The 18716-nt window shown below is 52.8% G+C and overlaps 1 protein-coding gene and 1 long non-coding RNA gene across 3 annotated transcripts in view; one reads left to right on the forward strand and one right to left on the reverse strand.

Annotated features, from left to right (window-relative positions):
- The window catches only part of GNA12 (G protein subunit alpha 12), a 78855-nt gene that overhangs the window by 6064 nt on the left and 54075 nt on the right, over positions 1-18716 (reverse strand). For both annotated transcript variants that reach the window (XM_055410412.2, XM_055410411.2), the window contains one exon: positions 1110-1160. In XM_055410412.2, the coding sequence (XP_055266387.1) occupies positions 1110-1160 (51 nt within the window). The remainder of the gene's footprint in view (positions 1-1109; positions 1161-18716) is intronic.
- On the forward strand, positions 79-7987 carry LOC129545784 (uncharacterized). The gene is made up of 7 exons (XR_016036620.1): positions 79-215; positions 437-713; positions 5081-5279; positions 5407-5651; positions 6177-6752; positions 7127-7189; positions 7279-7987. It is a non-coding gene; the product is annotated as an uncharacterized LOC129545784 (long non-coding RNA).

The raw sequence follows: 18716 nt of genomic DNA on the forward strand, positions 1-18716 counted from the left end.
AAGCTGAACCAGATACCAGAAGCACCTTTCACTTATAAGAACGTAACATCACCATGAAACGGAGTGAAGGAACTAGGTGGCTCACTTCAAAATGAATGGGGGGCTCCCCAGACTGAGGAAGAACGAGCCGAACTCTCAGGTTAGGCCCCAACCTGAGATCCCGTCTCCTTTCTTCTCCACGCGAAACGACCACCACTTTTCCTACTGCATCTTCCGTCCGTCCGTTCCGTCGCTCAGTCGTGTCCGACTCTATGCGACCCCGTGGACTGTAGCCTACCAGGCTTCTCCATCCATGGGATTCTCCAGGCAAGAATACTGGAGTGGGTTACCATTTCCTTCTCCAGGGGATCTTCCCGACCCAGGGATCGAACCCAGGTCTCCCGCATTGGAGGCAGACGCTTTAACCTCTGAGCCACCAGGGAAGCCTGCATCTTAGTTACCTATTTTTCTAACTTCCAGGGCACATGCATTCCAAACCCTGACTCTGAACTGACTTAACTTAGGTTTTGCAATGCTGCTTAAATTTAGCCTGCAGTATATTTAGTATGTTATTCTTGGAGAAACCTTTAAAGCCTTCAGCAGCACAAGGGCAACTGTGGTCACTCGAAGCCCTTTGATCCTGCCCTGTTCCAACCCTCCAGGGACTCCTGCACACCAGCTCGCAGAAACCCCAGCAGGGAGGGAGCCTCTCGGCCCAACGACCCATCCACAAGGTAAACGGGGGAGAGGGGAATGTCTCCAGCAGCGCAGGAGATGGGAGAAGCCCCACAAGGGAGATGCTCCACCCACCCCCACAGACAGACTGAGAGGAACAGAGATGCAAGGAGAAGCTCTGGGCTGGAAGAAGGCCAAGGGCCGGGGACCCACGTGCCGGGTGGACTCGAGACTGCCCCAGTTCAGCAGCACCCACGCGAGAACCTTAGTGGGACAACGGGGAAGGTCTGGAAACCAATGGGACACTGGCTGGTGTTAAGGAACGAGCGTGGCGATGGTGCTGTGGTCGCTGGACACAAGGCAGGGCTTGGGAGGGTGGCAGGAGCCCCTGCCGCGGGGGCGGCTCTGGGCTGCATGCACGAGTCACAGGCTCTGGGCGTGGGGGTCTCACTCACCAGCTGGCCAATCCGGTCCAAGTTATCCAGGAAGTACTTCACCGATTCGCCCTGTCATGGAGGAAAGAAAAGTCACGGCTCAGTCCGAACTGATGACCCTGAGGTGGTAAACAGGAGAACTCAATTGGGTGATGTGAGTGCTGTCCTGCCTGCTTGTTAACAGGAAGGCCAAGTGAAAAGGCTAACAGCATGTATGCGTTTTTCAAAATAAATAACAAATTTAAAGCTTTTTAAAAACGCAGTTTCTCTAGCTCTGATGCCCAGGTTCAAATTCAGACTGTGTTTTTCAGAGCAATGGCGAGAACGCAGACTCTCTGACCAGGCAGGTCCCTCCCTTTGCAGCCGGGGCGCCGCCTGTGAGACTCGGCTCCTGTGGGTGGTTTTGTTCCCAGCAGGGCCAGCCTGGTGCGCTCCAGGCTCATCTGTTATTTGTGAAGCAGCACACAACAGAACATGTTCCAGATTATAGAAACAAGCTGAAGCTCTGTTATGACGTCATGTTAGCACGACCTGACTGATGGAGCAGGACCAGGAGACTCTGGTCTGGATTTCCGTGGACGGATGGCCAGTCTTTCTCTAGCCCCTGGACATTCTCTGGACTGCATGTCGACACAAACTGACCGATCACTAGCTAGAAGTGACCATGCGAATCGGTCACTGTCCTGTTCTCAGAGGAGTGGTCAGCTGACACGGTGGCGCTCATGGAGCATAAGGAAGGTTTAGAGGCTCTTTAGTGTCGATTAAACAAAGCAAACAGAGGAAGTGGTGAGTGAACGGGCAAAAACTCCCCTTATAAAGTGGGGTGCTGACAATTACAGCCCATGTGCCCAGAGGACTCAACTTCCTGCAGGATTCACTCTGAGCCCCACTGTGCAGACAGGGCCCAGGGAGGATGGAGGGGCCGGGGGCCCTCGTGGGGAAGCCCCGCCAGCGGCGCTCAGGACAGCGGAGGGCGGCTGCGCACGGGCGCGCGCACACACACGCGCATGGCAGGGGACAGCCTGGACTCGGGAGGAGGACGCTCATCGGAAAGGTTCCGCACCAGAGCCTGAGCTCGTATGAGGTCACGCGGAAGCCCCTGGGCCCTCCCCCACGGGTCTCCGACATAAAAGGAAGGAGCGGGGGTGGACTTCCTCTAGTGAAGAACCCAGCTCTGGTTTCCAGGAGGCCTGTGGCCACCACAGAGGAGAGCGCGTGTTTAAGGGACAGACGTTTCTCCCGGGACAGCACAGACTGGGGCTCGAGGCACGCTCTGCCCCTGGCGTCGCGGCTGCCGGGCCACAGGCGGGCTCTGCCCGGGAGCTGGGGTGGGCACCCAGGCACCAGCCCCGCCCCGCCTCCGCCCGGCTCCTCCTCGTGGGGCAGGCCGAGCACCCGGCACCCCTTCTGCCAAGCGAGCTCCTGCTCCCGCGCAGACTGGAAACAGCTGGAGAGCGAGAGCGGCTGGCCAGCGCTCCTGGTCCAGGCCTCCTTCCTCCCCGAAACCCTCGTCTCTCTCCTCCTGCCACTGCTCACTCGGGGCCTTCGGGGCCCGACGAGAGCTCCGCGACCCGCGTCCGTCTGGGGAGGCAGGAGGGGCGGCTCACGGTGCAGCCGCTCCTGCCTGAGTCAGGCCGGCGTGGGGGTGTCTTGGCCTGCCTGACCACAAAGCGTCCTGGCAACACGGCTGCCCCGGGGACGCTGTGATGTGGGTGCAAGGGTGGAACCCCGACACAGGGGTGTGAAGTGGAAACGCCCGCGCTCCTGACTAAGCATGTATTAAAGAAGGAAGGGAATCGCTCCCCTAGTCTGACTTTGAACATTTCCAACTGCTGAGCCTGAAATCAGGGTCATCTCCACGGAGCTTACGACACAAGGAACGCTAACATAAAAGGACCTTTATGGCTTCTCTCTCCACCAGGATGGTCGGCTTGATCATCTTGGCAGCCTGTCTCACTGCCTCAAAGGGGGCGACTGTTCATGCCTGTGGTATCCCCACCACCACAGCCCAAACGGACTGGGATGAGCACCTTTACGGGACACTGTCACGTGAGGCGGGAAGACAGCAGGTCTTCTCTGGATGGCTACTGGAGTAACGTGAGCTGACAGAAAGGAACACGTGGAAAACGGGCTTCTCACAACCCCTCTGTCTGCCACGCTTGGCAGAGTTCTGGTCTTTTCCGTCAGTTTCATGGGGGAGGTGGGGGCGCGGGAGAGGGCCCACTGGGGTCAGACCTGCTGGCAGAGGCTGTGTGGGGCGCAGAGCACGGACGGCAGGGTGGCTTAGGCGGGGCCAGGCAGGAAGGCGGGGGCGGCGGGAAGCAAGGCCACAAGTGGTCACCACGGAAACAGCCGCTAACGGCCACTTTGGGCCCGGCGGCGCGCCGGTTCCCAGTCCCCTGTCCACACACGAGTTGTCCCCATGTTCCTAGAGGAATTAATTCTTAAATTCTTAACACAGGGCTTGTCAATGGTGAGTGAGAGGATTCGAAAATCTAGTTCATTCATTTAGACACAAATTGGAAATACAAAATTTTAAAACGGCTGAATATTAAAAACAACCCCATGTGACTGCAGCCTGCCAGGCTCCTCTGTCCATGGGATTCTCCAGGCCAGAATAGTGGAGTGGGTGGCCATGCCCTCTTCCAGGGGATCTTCCCGACCCAGGGATCAAACCTGCGTCTCTTATGTCTCCTGCAACGGCAGGCAGCTTGTGGTAACACTGAGCCACACGGGAATGAACCACAAAAACTATTCTGAAGGTCAGAGTTTCATTCCTGTTACTTAATAGACACTGAATTTAAGACTTAACTTCCATTTAATGGAACATGGCTGCCTATCATCTTTCTACATTTTGGGGAGTTCACATCAGGACTGTAGCCTCTGCAACGCAGCAGCCAGAACCCGCACTCCAAGTCTCACTGGGGCCACGAGACGCGCACGTCAAGCAGATGCAAGCAGAGCAGAAGACCAGATGCCGTCGCCCAATTCTGTCAACCCGCCACGTGCTTTGCTCTCCTTCCAGTTCAGGGCTGACCCTTGAACAGTGTGGGTTTGAACGGCACGGGTCCACTGACACACACTTTTTTTTTTTAAACAAACACGTACAGGATGCTCCGAGCTCGGCCGACTGTAAAGTTACGCTTGGATCTTTGACTGTGTGGGGTCAGCGCCCCAGCCCCCAAGCTGTTCAAGGGTAACTGCATATACTTCTTTTTTAAAACCACTTGAGAGGAAGTTGTCCGTTTACCCCTGAATGCTTCAGCGGACACGCCCCAGGCACCAGGACACCTGCGTCCATGCCCACGGCAACCCCGGGAGAGGTGATGTGGACGTGGTGCTCTCACCCAGCAGCACGCCCTCCTCCAGCACCGGCTTCAGTCTGGAGTCGAGGGCTGCACGTCGCTGTCCGCTCTCTCCCGCCCCCTTCAATCTGAAACACTGATCTTTCTGAAGAACGCAGCGGCTCCCCCCAGGTGGCGGTTTTTGTGACATTTCCAATCTTTACCAAAATGGTTTTCCAATCAGTACAGCAACCACTGGTCTGCGGTGGACCTTCTCTACTGTAAATGAGAGTCCTCCCTTCTTCCCTGTTTATCTGTTATCCACGTGGACTCACAGATGCTTGTCTTTCTCAAGGTTTGCAATTTGCAAAGTCATAAAGGCTGTTTGAATTTGCAGATCACAGAACTGCATACAGAATCCTCAAGAATCTATAAAATAAGCTAACAATTGAGTCAAGAAGTGAGTTCAGAAAATTCACAAGATACAAGGTCAATATACAAAACCAAGTGTATTTTATATGCAAGCCTTAAATAAGTGGAATTTAAAATTTGAAAAAAATTTCATTTGGGACTAACAAAAAATATTTGGGGAAATTTTTTTGTGCTGTTTTGCAGGGTATGTTTTGTATTTTGAAATAACCGCAGATGCACAGAAAGTTGCAAAGATGGCAGAGAGGTCTCATGCCCCTGTCATCCCATTTCCCAAAGGCTCCAGCTTCTGTAATTACCACACAGCACAGTTAGGGGACTGACGCTGGTCCGCGTGGCTCTGTGCACACCTGTGGATTCCTGTGGTGCCCCCAACCACCTCGCCCAGCTCCCCACAATCCAGAGATCTGACCCGTCAACACAGAGGTGCCCGTCCCCAGCTCTGCCAGCCCTCATCTCTGGCAGGCACTCATCGCAGGTCAGCTCTAGGTTCAGTCACTGGCTTGTTTTCTGTGCAGTTTCGCCTTTGCTAGAGTGTACTTTAAGTGGAATCAGGCAGCAGGGGACCTTTTGAAATGTGTGTTGTTGTTGTTTTTTTAACTCAGCAAAATGCCTGGAGAACCAGCCAGCTGCTGTGTCGACGGTCTGTCTTGTTTACTCCTGAGCAGCGACGGGCGGTACGGATGAGCCATGGCTTATCTAAGCACTCGCTGATCTGGAGGCATTTTGGTGGTTTCCACATTTTGGGAATTACAAACGAAGATGCCATCGACATTCACGTGCAGGTGTGTGGACACAGTGCTCATTTCTCTGGGATGGATGCCCAGGATCGGGATCTCTGGGCTTTACGGTAAGTACATGTTCAGGAAGTATAGTTCTGTCTTCTTTTAAAGAAACTCTGCAACGCTCCCCCAGCGCGGCTGCCACTGCACACCCCGCCGTGATGCGCAGGCGCCTGGCTCCTCTGCGCTCTCACCAGCCCTCGGCACTGAAGTCGGCGCTCCTCCTCTGCGAGCTCTCCCCACAAGCCTTCATCGGCGGTTTGCATGTCCCTTGCTCTGCAGTGCCCGGTGGGTCTCGGTGCTGAACATCTCTCCACGCGCTGGTCTGCCGTCTCTACGTCCTCTAGGCTGGAATCTCTTTGTATCTTTTGTCCATTTTCTACCTGGACTGTTTTATTACTATTAACTTTAAGTGTTCCTTAGACACTCCAGATACAAGCCCTCTGTTAGATATGTGGTTGGTAAGGACCTTCTCTCATCTGTAGCTTGTCTTTCCATCCTCGTAAGAGGGCCTTTTGAAGAGCAAAAGTTTTGGGTTTTGATGAAACCAAAATTGATTGTGGTGTCATATCTATGAATGCTTCAACCAACAGGATCTGTCTAAGGGGACATACAGATGGCAGGCAAGCACACGAAGAGACGTTCCGCATTCGGGCCACTCGGCTGCAGGAGCACACGGCCATGCCGTGGGAGGAGGGCTGTGCAGCGGGGAGCTGAGGGCAGTCCTGGGAGCCGGGCGTGGTCCCCGGCAACAACCAGCAAAAGAAGATTACAGTACAGCAGCTGTGAGGAAATGCATCCTGCCAGAGCTGTGGCAGGGGGGCAGTGGGAGAAGGCAGTGGCACCCCACTCTGGTACTCTCGCCTGGAAAATTCCACGGACAGAGAAGCCTGGTAGGCTGCAGTTCATGGGGGTCGCTAAGAGTTGGACACGACTAAGCGCCTTCACTTTTCCTTTTCCTTTCCTGCACTGGAGAAGGAAATGGCAACCCACTCCAGTGTTCTTGCCTGGAGAATCCCAGGGACAGGGGAGCCTGGTGGGCTGCCGTCTATGGGGTGGCACAGAGTCGGACACGACTGAAACGACTTAGCAGCAGCAGCAGCAGAGATGGGAGAGCTGGGAATAGCTCAGGGAAGGCTGTGGCCCCACTGACTCCTGATTTCAGCCTGGTAAGACCTGAGCAGAGGTCCTGTGTGCTCCAGACAGTGCTCCCAGGGCCCCGCGTGCTCCTGGCAGGGGTGCTCCCGGGGCCCCGCGTGCTCCTGGCAGGGGTGCTCCCGGGCCCCGCGTGCTCCTGTCAGGGGTGCTCCCAGGGCCCCGTGTGCTCTGGGCAGGGGTGCTTCCGGGGCCTGCGTGCTCCTAGCAGGGGTGCTCCCGGGGCCCGCGTGCTCCTGTTGGCGGTGCTCCTGGGTCCCCCTGCGCTCTGGGCGGCAGGAGTCTGATGCACACACGTGAGACCGTGCACTGCTGCTCTTGTCTGAAGCTGCTGCAGTCTAACCACCTGTCACCCGGCAGGTAAATCATGAATAGTTCATTTCCTCAGGCAAAGCCCCGTGAGCCGTCACAGGGAAGGCTATGTCCCCAGCGGGTCCGCTGGCATCAGCAGGTACTGAATGCCTGCCGGTGAATGAAGACGTGAATTTTTTCAAAGCTGAGACTTAACCTGAGCTTAAACATTACTTCCTTTGAAAACAGTGCGTTCCTGACCTCTGTCTACTCTCGAGGGCCTATAGACAAGCCTGCTCCTCCCTCCCCCGCCATCAGGATGGCACTACCAAGAAATGACTCCTCCTCCTCCTTGCAATGGAGCTGCCTCATCAACATAAAATAGAAGCATTAAAAACCTAATAAATGTCTGAAAAATCTCTTGCTTAGGCATTAGTCCTTAGCTAACTCAAAACAAATGGGATGAGTCAGAATCTGGTTCTTCAGGCTTTTTATGGAAAGCCCTGTATTTTCACTAACTTATTCAAATAACCCAAAGGAAAAAAGCCTCCAAAACACAATAGCTCCCAAACTACCAATATTTACTGTATTAGGAGTTAAATCTGAGAGAACTGAAAAACACAAAAACACAGGAGCATCCGCCCAGTGAGCCGCCTTGACGACCCTGTCATGGCGTCACCGGGCCTCTGGAGAACCCTGCCCCACACGCTGGGGAGGAGCGGGGTTAGAAAGGCGAGTCACGCCTCAGTATTACCATGAAGGTGGTTTGACCTTGTGAGGCCCTTGGAAGGACCCCCGGCCCACACTGAGAGCCACTGCCCTAGAAAGCTCTGGCGTGGTGCACCAGCCAGGATGCTCCGAGCGGCACAGTCGCCAACGCTGGAGACGACCCCAGGTCGCGTGTGCAAACTGCAGCACCGTGTAAGGACAGAAAACCCCAGGAGAATCGGCAGGGAAGGACCACCACCGTCGGCCTCAACACAGTGAGTCTCCAACAAAACGGGGGTCAGGAGACAAGTCACCGTGAGAGGCCTACACTGCTCACGCGAAGTTTAAAAATACGCGTCACCCAACACTAAACACGTGGCTAGGAAACAAGCATGGTGTGACGGGGTCCCTGCGCTTCCTGAGAGCCCGTCTCTGCTCCTCCCTATAGCCCGTGTTTTGCCTTCAGAACCCTTGAGAGCTGACTGAGACGATAGTAAATGATGAATTATTCAGGATTTCCTAGTAAAAGAGACGTCACTTTTACCTCAAATCATCCAGGTTTACCTCTGAGTAGCGCTGCCTTTTCTGAAGTCCACGTGTCTCACTCCCTGAAAGCCAGGGAAGCCTGGCGTGCTGCAGTCTACGGGGTCGCAAAGAGTCGGACACAACTGGGCGACTGGACTGAACTGAAACGTCCCTAGTCAAGCCCAGCTCCGCTGGCACACAGTGGGACTGGGAGTGCTTATCAGCACTGTTCACTGATAAATCTAAGTAATCAATCCTATCGGTCTTTCCCAGACATGATGGGAAGCACAAGAGCTTCTCCACCCAGAAGTCCACACTGGTTTTCCTTACTTCTCTGCTCCATGATGGCAGGTGGGTGACCACGCTCACAGACGCCTCGTGAGAGCTTGGGAGGGGCCATCCCAGCACACACGTCCCACGAGTCCCCCAGAATCATCTTTCAAAGCCCGACGCTGTCCCTTTAAGTCTTCCCAACCCCCCTCCTCCAAATCCCTCTCCACTTCCTTCTACAGGCAGCTTATCCAGGGAGCTAAGTTTAGCTCCCGAATGCTAATCTTTCCTCCAGGGACAGCCCATGTCTTTGCAGGAGGGGCTGCCCTGGCAGCACAGCACTAGCTTCACGGAAGACTCAAAGGGGAGGAGCTGCCAGATCCTGGTAGAAAGGGGGGCTGGGAGGGAGGGGCATCTTCTGGCCAAACTGCCCCTCACTGCAGCTCATCCTACCCCGTCCACAGTCTCAGCAGGGTCAGCCCGGGCAGTCCTCACGGTCCACGTCTCGTCTCGGGACAGCTTGTCAGTTTCGACTCAAAGCTATAAAATTCAGACGGAGTCACAGTGGGGCACAAACCTCAAGAGACCCAACTGCTTTTCCCCATCACCTGGATATCAACCGTGGGAATCCTTTCCAAGCTCTGCTCACGAGTTCACGTGAAGTTCAGGCCCCTGGCTGAGCCCAGGCCCCCGCCCCCTAGAGTGCTGCAGGACGGCTGAGCTGGTGACAGGTGAGACTTCACAGGAGTGAAAGCAAAGGAGAGAACCCAGGGAGCTTTTCTTTCTACCTGATGGCATTCAGGCTGCAGAGAAAGAGGAGGTTTAAAGGGCTGCGTGCCCCCTCAGCTAATGGAAGTGACCGTGTGATTCCCCGGAATCATCAAACTCCTAAGGACAGACGATCCCCCTTTACAGCACGTGCTTCCGAAACAAGCCTGTCAATCCGAAACCCAAATCAAATTTCACTTGATTTACAATCTGGATACTACTGGTTCATCTTTCCTGTTTACATGAATTTGCTTAAAAGAAAGAAATCGTGGATAGTTGCCAAAATGGACTTCTGGAAAACAAACCAGCACAGCTGTGATAAACATGTGGACAGACAGCAGCGGGGTGGTTGGTACTGAACAGTCTTCAGTTCGGTTCAGTCGCTCAGTCGTCTCCGGATGACCACTTAAAATTCAGCTCCAACTCAGTCTACATTGTCCCAGCTGCCAGCCGACAAAACGCCGGGTGTGAGAGCAACAGAGGCTGTCCACCTGCCCGCAGTGTAGCCACTCCCAGAGCCCGCATCACCCTCCTGCAAGGTGCTGGGCCTGCCCTCACCCCACCACCACTCCTGGCCTCACCCTGGCCCCTAAAGACAAAGGTAAAGCAGCAGAGAAACTCTGAAATCAAGACACGCCAGAAAATTGATTCGGGCACCACTGAGCTGTGGTCTGAACAGAGCTTCCATCCCGGTGAGGAGTCCCAGGGCCTGCACGGTGCTGGCTAACATGGCTCACAGGTGTCTGGTGTGTCAGCTGTCGCAGACGGGCAGGTGGCTGGATCGGTACAAACCGCTCACCCAGCTGGACCTGGAGGCCAGTAACAGGCCCTCGGTGCCTGTGCATATCTGCGCCTATTATCTGATGCAAAACAGTAGGATTATCCCCATTTTCCAGGTGAAGAAACCAAAGCTCAGACGTTAACTTGCTCGAGGTCAAAGCAGCCACTCATTCCCCAGGCCAGGCTCCGCCTCCTGCAGGAGGCTGTGCTGTAACTGACCAGCCTGTGGGGCTGAGCTCAAGTGCACGTCCCACAAATCAAGTTAACACAGGGATGGGAATCCTACTCCCAACACAAAGGCTGGGGAGCTGGCGGCAGGACAGAGGGGACGACGTCATGTGGATGCCCCTGGCCCCTGCGCCGGGGTCAGGGCGCCTGCAGCTGGACGCTCAATCCAACCCCTTCTTGGTGGAACAAGAGGGGAAGAGAAGGGCTCAAAGCAGCCCTCTGTCTGCCAAAGCCTGACTCACCCGCGGGCTCGCGCTTGGTGCTGGGGAAGCAGGAAAAGGCAAGCTCTGCGCAGGGAGCCGGGGCTGTGGCCGGCGGGGAGGCCAGAGGCAGGGAGCCCCGAACGCTCCTGGGCAGCCCAGCTCCTCACAAGGGGCCACTGTGCCATGTCGGTGACCGGCAGGTCTGGCCCCGGGACCCCGACTTCACAGGTCGTCTGGACCGGAGCTCCAGGGGGCCGCCTCTCTGCCCTCAGCCAAGCCTCTAGCTTTCTGCTGAGCAGAAGCGAGCAGCATCTCGGGAGAGACACCCCCATCTGAGCACACGGAGCAGCACAGGTGCCAAAGGAGGCTCGCAGGAGAGACGTGGGCCCGCGATGCGGGACAGGGACCGAGGGAGGTCTGTGCTGGATGGCTGGATGACGGCGGCCGGCCAGCGTGCACTCAGCACCGAGGTTTATTGCTTCATCTGGCAGAGAACACGCGGAGTCCAGCACAGGGAGCCCACAGAGGGCTTCTTCCTTTGGCCGTGCCAACTGTCTGAGCAAACACCTCGTCTGGAAAAGCTTCTCCGCACTCCCTCGACCGTGGAGCGGGGTGATGCTCTGCAGACCTGCGCTGACTTCCTCTTCAACCCTACATGGACCCATGACCTAAAGCTAGCTCAAGACGAAAGAGAACTGCTCCCAGACACCTGGAGACAGCTGCCACAAAAACATGTGTGTTTCTCAATGAGAAGTGTCATAAAGAAGATTCTGGAAGCGGGCACTGACTACCTGTGATGTATTTATTACTGGGTCGTGTCAGGCCACTTCAAAATTCAGCACCTTCACTAACTACTCTTAACCTAAAAAAAGAAAAATTGCATCGGTAAACCTCTGACGTTAAAAAGGTTACGTTACAAAACAAATCAGGCTGAATCACTGATCTCGTTTATTCAGGTTCTGGTGAATGATTCAAAGGAGATGATGATTCAACACCAGAGCAGCCCGTCAAAACCACCTATGAAGGTGACGTGCAGTTCAAGACAGAGGGCGCGTCTTAAGACATTCCTCTGAGACCCTCCTCGGTCAGAGCCTGACAGCGCTCAGTTGTCAGCTGCTTCCTGCTCAGCCCCCTGCCTCTTTCCCCTGCGGTGGAAACTGGGGTGTGAAGCAGACATCCCGTTGGCTCTCTTCCCTCAAGAACCGGAGCCGGCCAGAGAGGACTTCGACCCGGGGCCCCTTGTGAGCCAAGTGCCACGTCCCAGAGGGCACTGCCGTGGGGCGGCCACGAAGGTGTGGAAACCCCAGTCCCGGCGGCTCTCGGGGTTCCTCCTTAGAACAACATCGGGGATTTGCTCAGGAGCAGAGCCAAACGAAATGTAAGCCACCCGCAGCCTGGGCAGCAGGGACCTCCTGGACAAAGGGGACATTTGAAAGCTGTCAATAAATTGCTTCTCAAAACAACATGTTTTCCAGCATCTCAAGCGGGGAATTTTGCTTGATATTTCCGGGAAAAAAAAAAAATATATATATATATATATATTTAAGCTCAGTAAATAAGAGGGTGAATTGAAGGTTATTTCAAAATCTTGCTTCTTGGAACCTGGGGAAGACACCACATTTTATCACGTTCGGCACTAAGGGTGAGCAGACCTACTGCCTTTTTAAGAGGCAGTATTAACTGAGAAGCCAAAGGAGAGATCTGTATAGCGTGCCCGCAACCCGGGGACTAAGAGGCGTTCCAGCCTCAGCAGGGCCACCGCGAGCAGTGACGAGGGCAAGGGGGACTTCTCCCCCACGGGGTCACTGCCGCTGGCATGCAGTGCTGCTCGGGGTTTACCTGGACAGACAGACTCGCTCTGCCCTTCCACCAGAGGAACCATCGGGCTCACCATCAGTAAGAGATCCTCCTATTGTCTTACGTAATGTTGGGTAAGAAGAAAAGACAGGGGAAAAAAATGAAATATCACTTACTGTGAAAATCGCCCCCAAAGAGCCAAACTTCCTCCCTCTTGTAAGTACCATTGGTATATCTATATTTCCTTTAAGACTTCAATGCAGGGGACCCAGGTTTGATCCCTGGGTCAAGAAGGTACCCCTGGAGAAGGGAATGGCAACTCACTCCAGTATTCCTGCCTGGAGAAACCCCATGGACAGAGGAGCCTGGCGGGCCACAGTCCGTAGGGTCGCGAAGAGTTGGACACGACTGAGCGACCAGCATGAAGGATGAGGCGTAAGAACGTTCTTAGAGCCACAGAGAGGAAACGACTCAAATGCCCCTCCCACGGCCGGTGAACAGATCAAGGGGGCGCTTCCTGCACACGGGACACCACTCGACGACAACCACTGAGCCGCGGACACACGCACCGTGTGAAGGAATTCTCGTGCTTTTCCTCAGCCAATCTTCTACACTGGGGGCCCCGATCTACAACCACCCCCACACCCAGCACAGGCTGTAGGAGAGCTCTGGTCACTCCACGTTCTTGCCAATTCTTGGAACTGTCAAATGTCTCAGTTTCCAAAATCTGGTGAGCGTATAACTTCGTTTCCTCTTCTCAGAGATGCCTTTTCAAGCCTTGGGCCCATTTTTCTATTGAATTGTCTGTTTCTTACAGGTTTGCAGAGGATCTTTAAGTATTCTGGACATGATTTTTTTTTTTCTTGCAGATTAGAGGTGGTGAAGATGTACTCTGGATGAACAAAGTTCTTCACTTGATGGTAGTCTTAATCTTTTCCTTTGGCATTGTTAATGACTTTAGTTCTTCCCTACCCCCAAGATCATGAAGATTTTTCTATGTTACCTCCTAAAAGAGACACAGTTTTGCTTTTCATTTGTCGGTCTCTAATCCAGTTAAAACTGGGTGTGTATACAAGGATCACCTTCATTGTTTTCTGTGTGGTTCCACCAATTTACTTATTTTATTGGATTTGACAATTCAATAGAAACATGGGCCCAAGGTTTGAAAAGGCATTTCTGAGAAGAGGAAACAGTATTACACGCTCGCCAGATTTCAGAAACTGAGATGTCTGACAGCTGCAGCAAGAGTTCACAATGTCTTATTCCGCACCAGGACCTCCACTGTAGTGGTTATTAAATTGTTCTACAAAATAAAGCTTAGTATGTTTCGTTAGTGAAAGTCAAAGTATTAGTTGCTCAGTGGTGCCCGACTCTTTGCAACCTCATGGACCTCATGGAGCCCGCCAGGCTCCTCTGTTCATGGAATTCTCCAGGCAAGAATACTGGAGTGGGTTGCCATTCCCTTCTTCAGGGGAATATTTCTGACCCAGGGACCAAATCCAGGTCTCCGACATTGCAGGTGGATTCTTTACCATCTGAGCCCTCAGGGAAGCCCGTTTTATTAGAGAAGGGGTTAACAAACTTTTCCTGTAAAGATCCAGGTGGTAAATGTTTTAGGTTATAGGGACTTCATATAATCATCTTTACTGCATATTCTTCTTCTTTAAATGCAAAAAAACCCACACAAACAAAATTTAAACTAGGGATTCAAATAAAAATGAGACAAAAGAAGGTCGGCCTGCAGGCAGTAGCTTGCTGACCTCCGTGAAGAACGAGTCCCTCCCGTTTTACTTTTCTTCCAAAACGGTTTGACATCGTCTGTCCTCAGGAGAATGCACACCAAAACCACAGTGAGAAAGTGAAGCAAGGCTGGGACTCGTGCTTCCGGAGTTCCAAACTCGCCACAGAGCGACGGCCGTCGACGCAGCACGTTACTGGCACGAGGACAGATGCCCAGACCACCGGCGCAGAACCGAGAAACCAGGAATGAACCCAGACACGCAGGACCCACTGACATTCGTCAAGGGCGCCCAGACCACTTGGTGGGGAAAGAACAGATGTCTAGAAAACGGCGCTGGAACGAGGAACGTCCATGTGCAGGGGAGGCTGGCCTTGCACCTCACTCCACACGCAGACACTCGCCCGGAACGCACCGACCCCGCAGTGTGTCCAGCAACCTAAACACAGGAAGCAAACACGGGGTAAACCCTCCGGATCTTGGATTTGGCAGTGAGTTCTTGGATTTGATGCCAAAAATATGACCAAAAAAAGGAAAAACCAGACAAGTTAGTCTCCGTTCTTTCTTAGGTTTCCAACCCTCCATCTGGGATCCCTTTCCTCTTGCTTGTTCAGTTCAGTCGCTCAGTCGTGTCCGACTCTTTGCGACCCCAGGGACTGCGGCACGCCAGGCTTCCCTGTCCATCACCAACTCCCGGAGCTGGCTCAAACCCATGTCCATCTAGTCGGTGATGCCATCCAGCCATCTCTTCCTCTCATCCCCCTCTCCTCCCGCCTTCAATCTTTCCCAGCATCAGGTCTTTTCCAGTGAGTCAGTTATCTGCATCAGGTGGCCAAAGCACTGGAGTTTCAGCTTCAGCGTCAGTCCTCCCAGTGAGCATTCGGGACTGGGCCCCTTGGGGTGGGCTGGTTGGACCTCCGTGCAGCCCAGGGGATTCTCCAGGGCCTTCTCCAGCACCTCAGCTCTTGCCTGTAGACGTCACAGTTCCTTTAGGGTGGATTTACTAACGATACACTTCATCTGAAAGGGTCCCTCTTCCATCCTCAATTTTACAGAATTCTGGATTAGGAGTTGTGTTTTCTCGTAGGCACCACCTCAGAGCATCGTTTACTATTTCTGGCTTCTGTTGTAACTTTGAGGAAGAAAGCTGTCAAAATGTCACTCGTTGAAAGCGCATCTCTACCTTTTTCTGTTCTTTTAAGATTTTTCTGCTTTTGGTTTCCCGCAGTTCTGTTACGATTTATCTCCTTATGGACTTCACTATTAATCTCCTTGGGATTCAGTGGGATTCTTGACCTTCTGATTGGAGGCGCTTTGTCAACCGTTATCTGTTTCAGTGCGGCCTCTGCCCCAGGCTTCTTTCTGTACGCCCTGCTTAAATGGGCATTAGACCTTCTCACTCCATCCTCCGCACCTCAACCTCTTTCATATTTCCCCTGTTCTTGCCTCTCTCTTTTACATTCTGATCTGTTTCTGGGCCCAAGCAGCAAATGGAAATCCACCCTGGAAAAGATCCTCTAACCCTAAACTTTCTTCCAATATTTCTTCTACACTATTAATACTCTTTTATGGGGTACAAACTGCCAAGTTTTTGTTTTTGGTTTTTGTATTTTTCGATGCTCCAAGTTCTAGTTTGCTCTTTTAAAATAGGTTACACCACTTTCTAGTGAGTCTCCAGTTTTTCCTGGAGATGTTTTATTTCTTTGCGCACATATGAAGTTATTCATGCAGAGAGAACAGTTGTTTCCACACACGGCTTGACGGGGCTTGAGGTACAGCTGCGCTGCTGTCTGTGTGAGGCGAGTTTAGGCCTGAAGACGGTGGGTCTGTCTCCGCGGTCTGCCCTCTCTTCTCGTTCCAGGAACTGGGGGCTGTTGGCTGTCTCCGTGACACCTGCTGTCCTTAAAAACGTCATTTGTGGGCAATCTCCAAGGCTGAGGATTAGGCTGTCTTTCCCAGAGACAGTTGCCACTTGCTCCTTGGGCACACAGCCTGTTTGGAGGCCCTTTAACCTGAATTCAGAGCGCTGGGGTTCCGGGTGGACACGGGGGTTGTTTCGCCCCTTCCCTGCTCTGGCTTGGCAGCCAGGCCCAGCTCTCTTCTCTCCCCCTCCTTCTCTGGGTTTTCTCTGGCCTCGCCCTCTGAGGTCCCAGCTTCTGACGGAAGAGTCTCCTACAGATTCCTCAGCTTTGGCAACCTTGCCTTTCTCCCTCATGATGAGACCCTGAGAAGTCTGCAGAACGTCACAGTTTGGGCTCGCTGTTTAGATCACCAGCTCTCTCAGGGAGAAGCCGCTGCTCGGGGCTGCTTATCTCTCAAGGTTCAACTGTCTTAGGGTTTGCCCTGGTCATTCTTCATGGTCTTGTCAGCACTTAGATGCTTTCAGAAAGTTATTTTTAACATTTTATCTAGGATTTTAAATTATTTTCAGCAGAATTCTCTAGATAACTAGTCCACTGTAATTAGAAGCCGGAAATCTTGCAATTACTGCTTTAGGATAAATTCCTTGGGAGCTGAACTACTGCTGGAGGATTCAGCACTTTACACTTCCACACACACCAAGAAGCTGAATCACTTTATACTCCTGTCCCCTGTGTGTGTGTGAGTGACAGGACCTATTTCCTGAGTCCCCAGTCAACCCAGGACATTATTAATCACCGCCGCTCTGACAAAAGTTACCTCGGTACTGCTTCTACTTGCATTTCTGTGGTTAGGAGCTAGGCTGGTAATCCTGTCTTCCTCTGCTCGGTCTTCTGTCGACATACAGGAGCTTGCTCACACAGGCTGAAGCTGTCTGATGCACTTGACATATGAAAACCACCTTTGTTTTATGTCGAGGATTGTTTTTCTTCTACTTTGTCATCTGCCTTTGCCTTACTTCATGCTGACTTTTCCCACATGAGAGTTAAAAATGTTTACTTAGTCAAAACCATTATCCTTTCTCCTTTGGGGTTTCTGGCCTTCTTATCAAGCAACATCTTGCATTTTAAAATCTACTGTGGGTCACATTTCCATCGCGGGCCAGTATGTCACTGGCTTACAGACTCGCCAGAAATAAGGCTTGCAGCAACATTGTTCACAAAGACCTATATTAAAATAGGTTTTCTGAGGTCTGTAAGTATATAATGCTCATTGTGATGAATGAGACGGAGGGGAAAGGCCAGCGTCGCAAGCAGGAACACTAACTTTCTCACCAGCACGGGATCCAAGAATAGCATATACCCCACTTTCCGCTTCTGCGCCCTGAGGCCTGAGCCACCCCAGAGGGAAAATAACAGTGCCACTCTCTGTGGAGCTGGGACCAGGACCTGAACACACCACCGACGCATCCTAACCTCAGCTGGGCCATTCAGCAGCTTCAGGCAGATCTCTTCAACCCCTAGGCCTCGAATTGTTGCAATATCAAACAGGATTTGGTGAGAGGATTTCTCAAGTCCCTCTGACTCTAATGGTAAGTTTTAGGAAGGCTGAGATTTCCCCATATAGATACTGGCAAAGTTAATTTAGTTTGAAAGGTGGAAAAACACATGTGTAAGTGAAAGTCGCTTAGTCGTGTCCGACCCTTTGCGACCGCATGGACCATACAGTCCATGGGATTCTCCGGCCAGAATACTGGAGTGGGTAGCCTATTCCTTCTCCAGTGGATCTTTCCAATCCAGAATTGAACTAGGGTCTCCTGCACGGCAGGCGGATTCTTTTAACAACTGAGCTATCAGGGAAGCCACACGCACACACACGCACAGTATCAAACCAAAACTAAGAAAGTAATCTCTGATAATTCCACTTTCTCGAGAAACTATTCACTAACTTCTGGTATTTCTGACAGTGCAAGATAAAAAACGATGCATCGATGCATTTCTTCACGTCTATGCATATATGCGTGTGCTGAGTCACTTCAGTCGTGTCCAACTCTGTGCGACCCCGCGGACTGTAGCCCACCAGGCTCCTCTGTCCATGGGCTTCTCCAGGCAAGAATGCTGGAGTGGGTGGCCATGCCCTCCTCCAGGGGATCTTCCTGACCCAGGGATCGAACCCGGATCTCTTATGTCTCCTGCATTAGCAGGCAGGTTCCACCACTAGTGCTGCCTGGGAAGCCCGTCTATCTGTGTACCTAAGTATAATTAGACTAAAAAGCGATGGCACCTCCACACCATGGAGTGCGACTCAGAAATGCAAAGATGTCTACTGACCCAGGAGCATCCTGGGTGTATCTCAGCAGCATTAGGATGAGTGAGACGTGTCAGCCTCAGAAGGTCACATTCTGTACCATTCCATCTGTACGACACTCCCCAAATAACAACACTTTACAGACAGAGAACAAACAGGCGGCTGCCAGGGACGAGGGCCGGTGGGAAGCGGGGTGACGGGGGCAGCAGGAAGCTCTTCTCTGCCGGGCCAGGGAGATGCATCCTGACCGCAGTGGTGGCTATGCCAGCCCTTTGTGTGACACAGAGCGTGACAGGCCCACGCACACTCGCTGCACAGATATCAGCCTGTAGTCACGCGAGATGTAACTGGACTGTTAGGGGAATCTGGGTGAAGGATGCGGGGACCTGTTTGTACTGGCTTTGTCATGTCCTGTGAATCTGTAATTACTTCAAAATTAAAAAATTTAAAAAAAAATGTTGGAAAAATGAGCATCTAGTGGGAGGCCGGTACAAATCAAGAGA

The sequence above is a fragment of the Moschus berezovskii genome, chromosome 27, assembly GCF_049115385.1.
Source record: "Moschus berezovskii isolate FMDL1 chromosome 27, NW_MosBer_1.0, whole genome shotgun sequence".
Classification (NCBI taxonomy): domain Eukaryota; kingdom Metazoa; phylum Chordata; class Mammalia; order Artiodactyla; family Moschidae; genus Moschus; species Moschus berezovskii.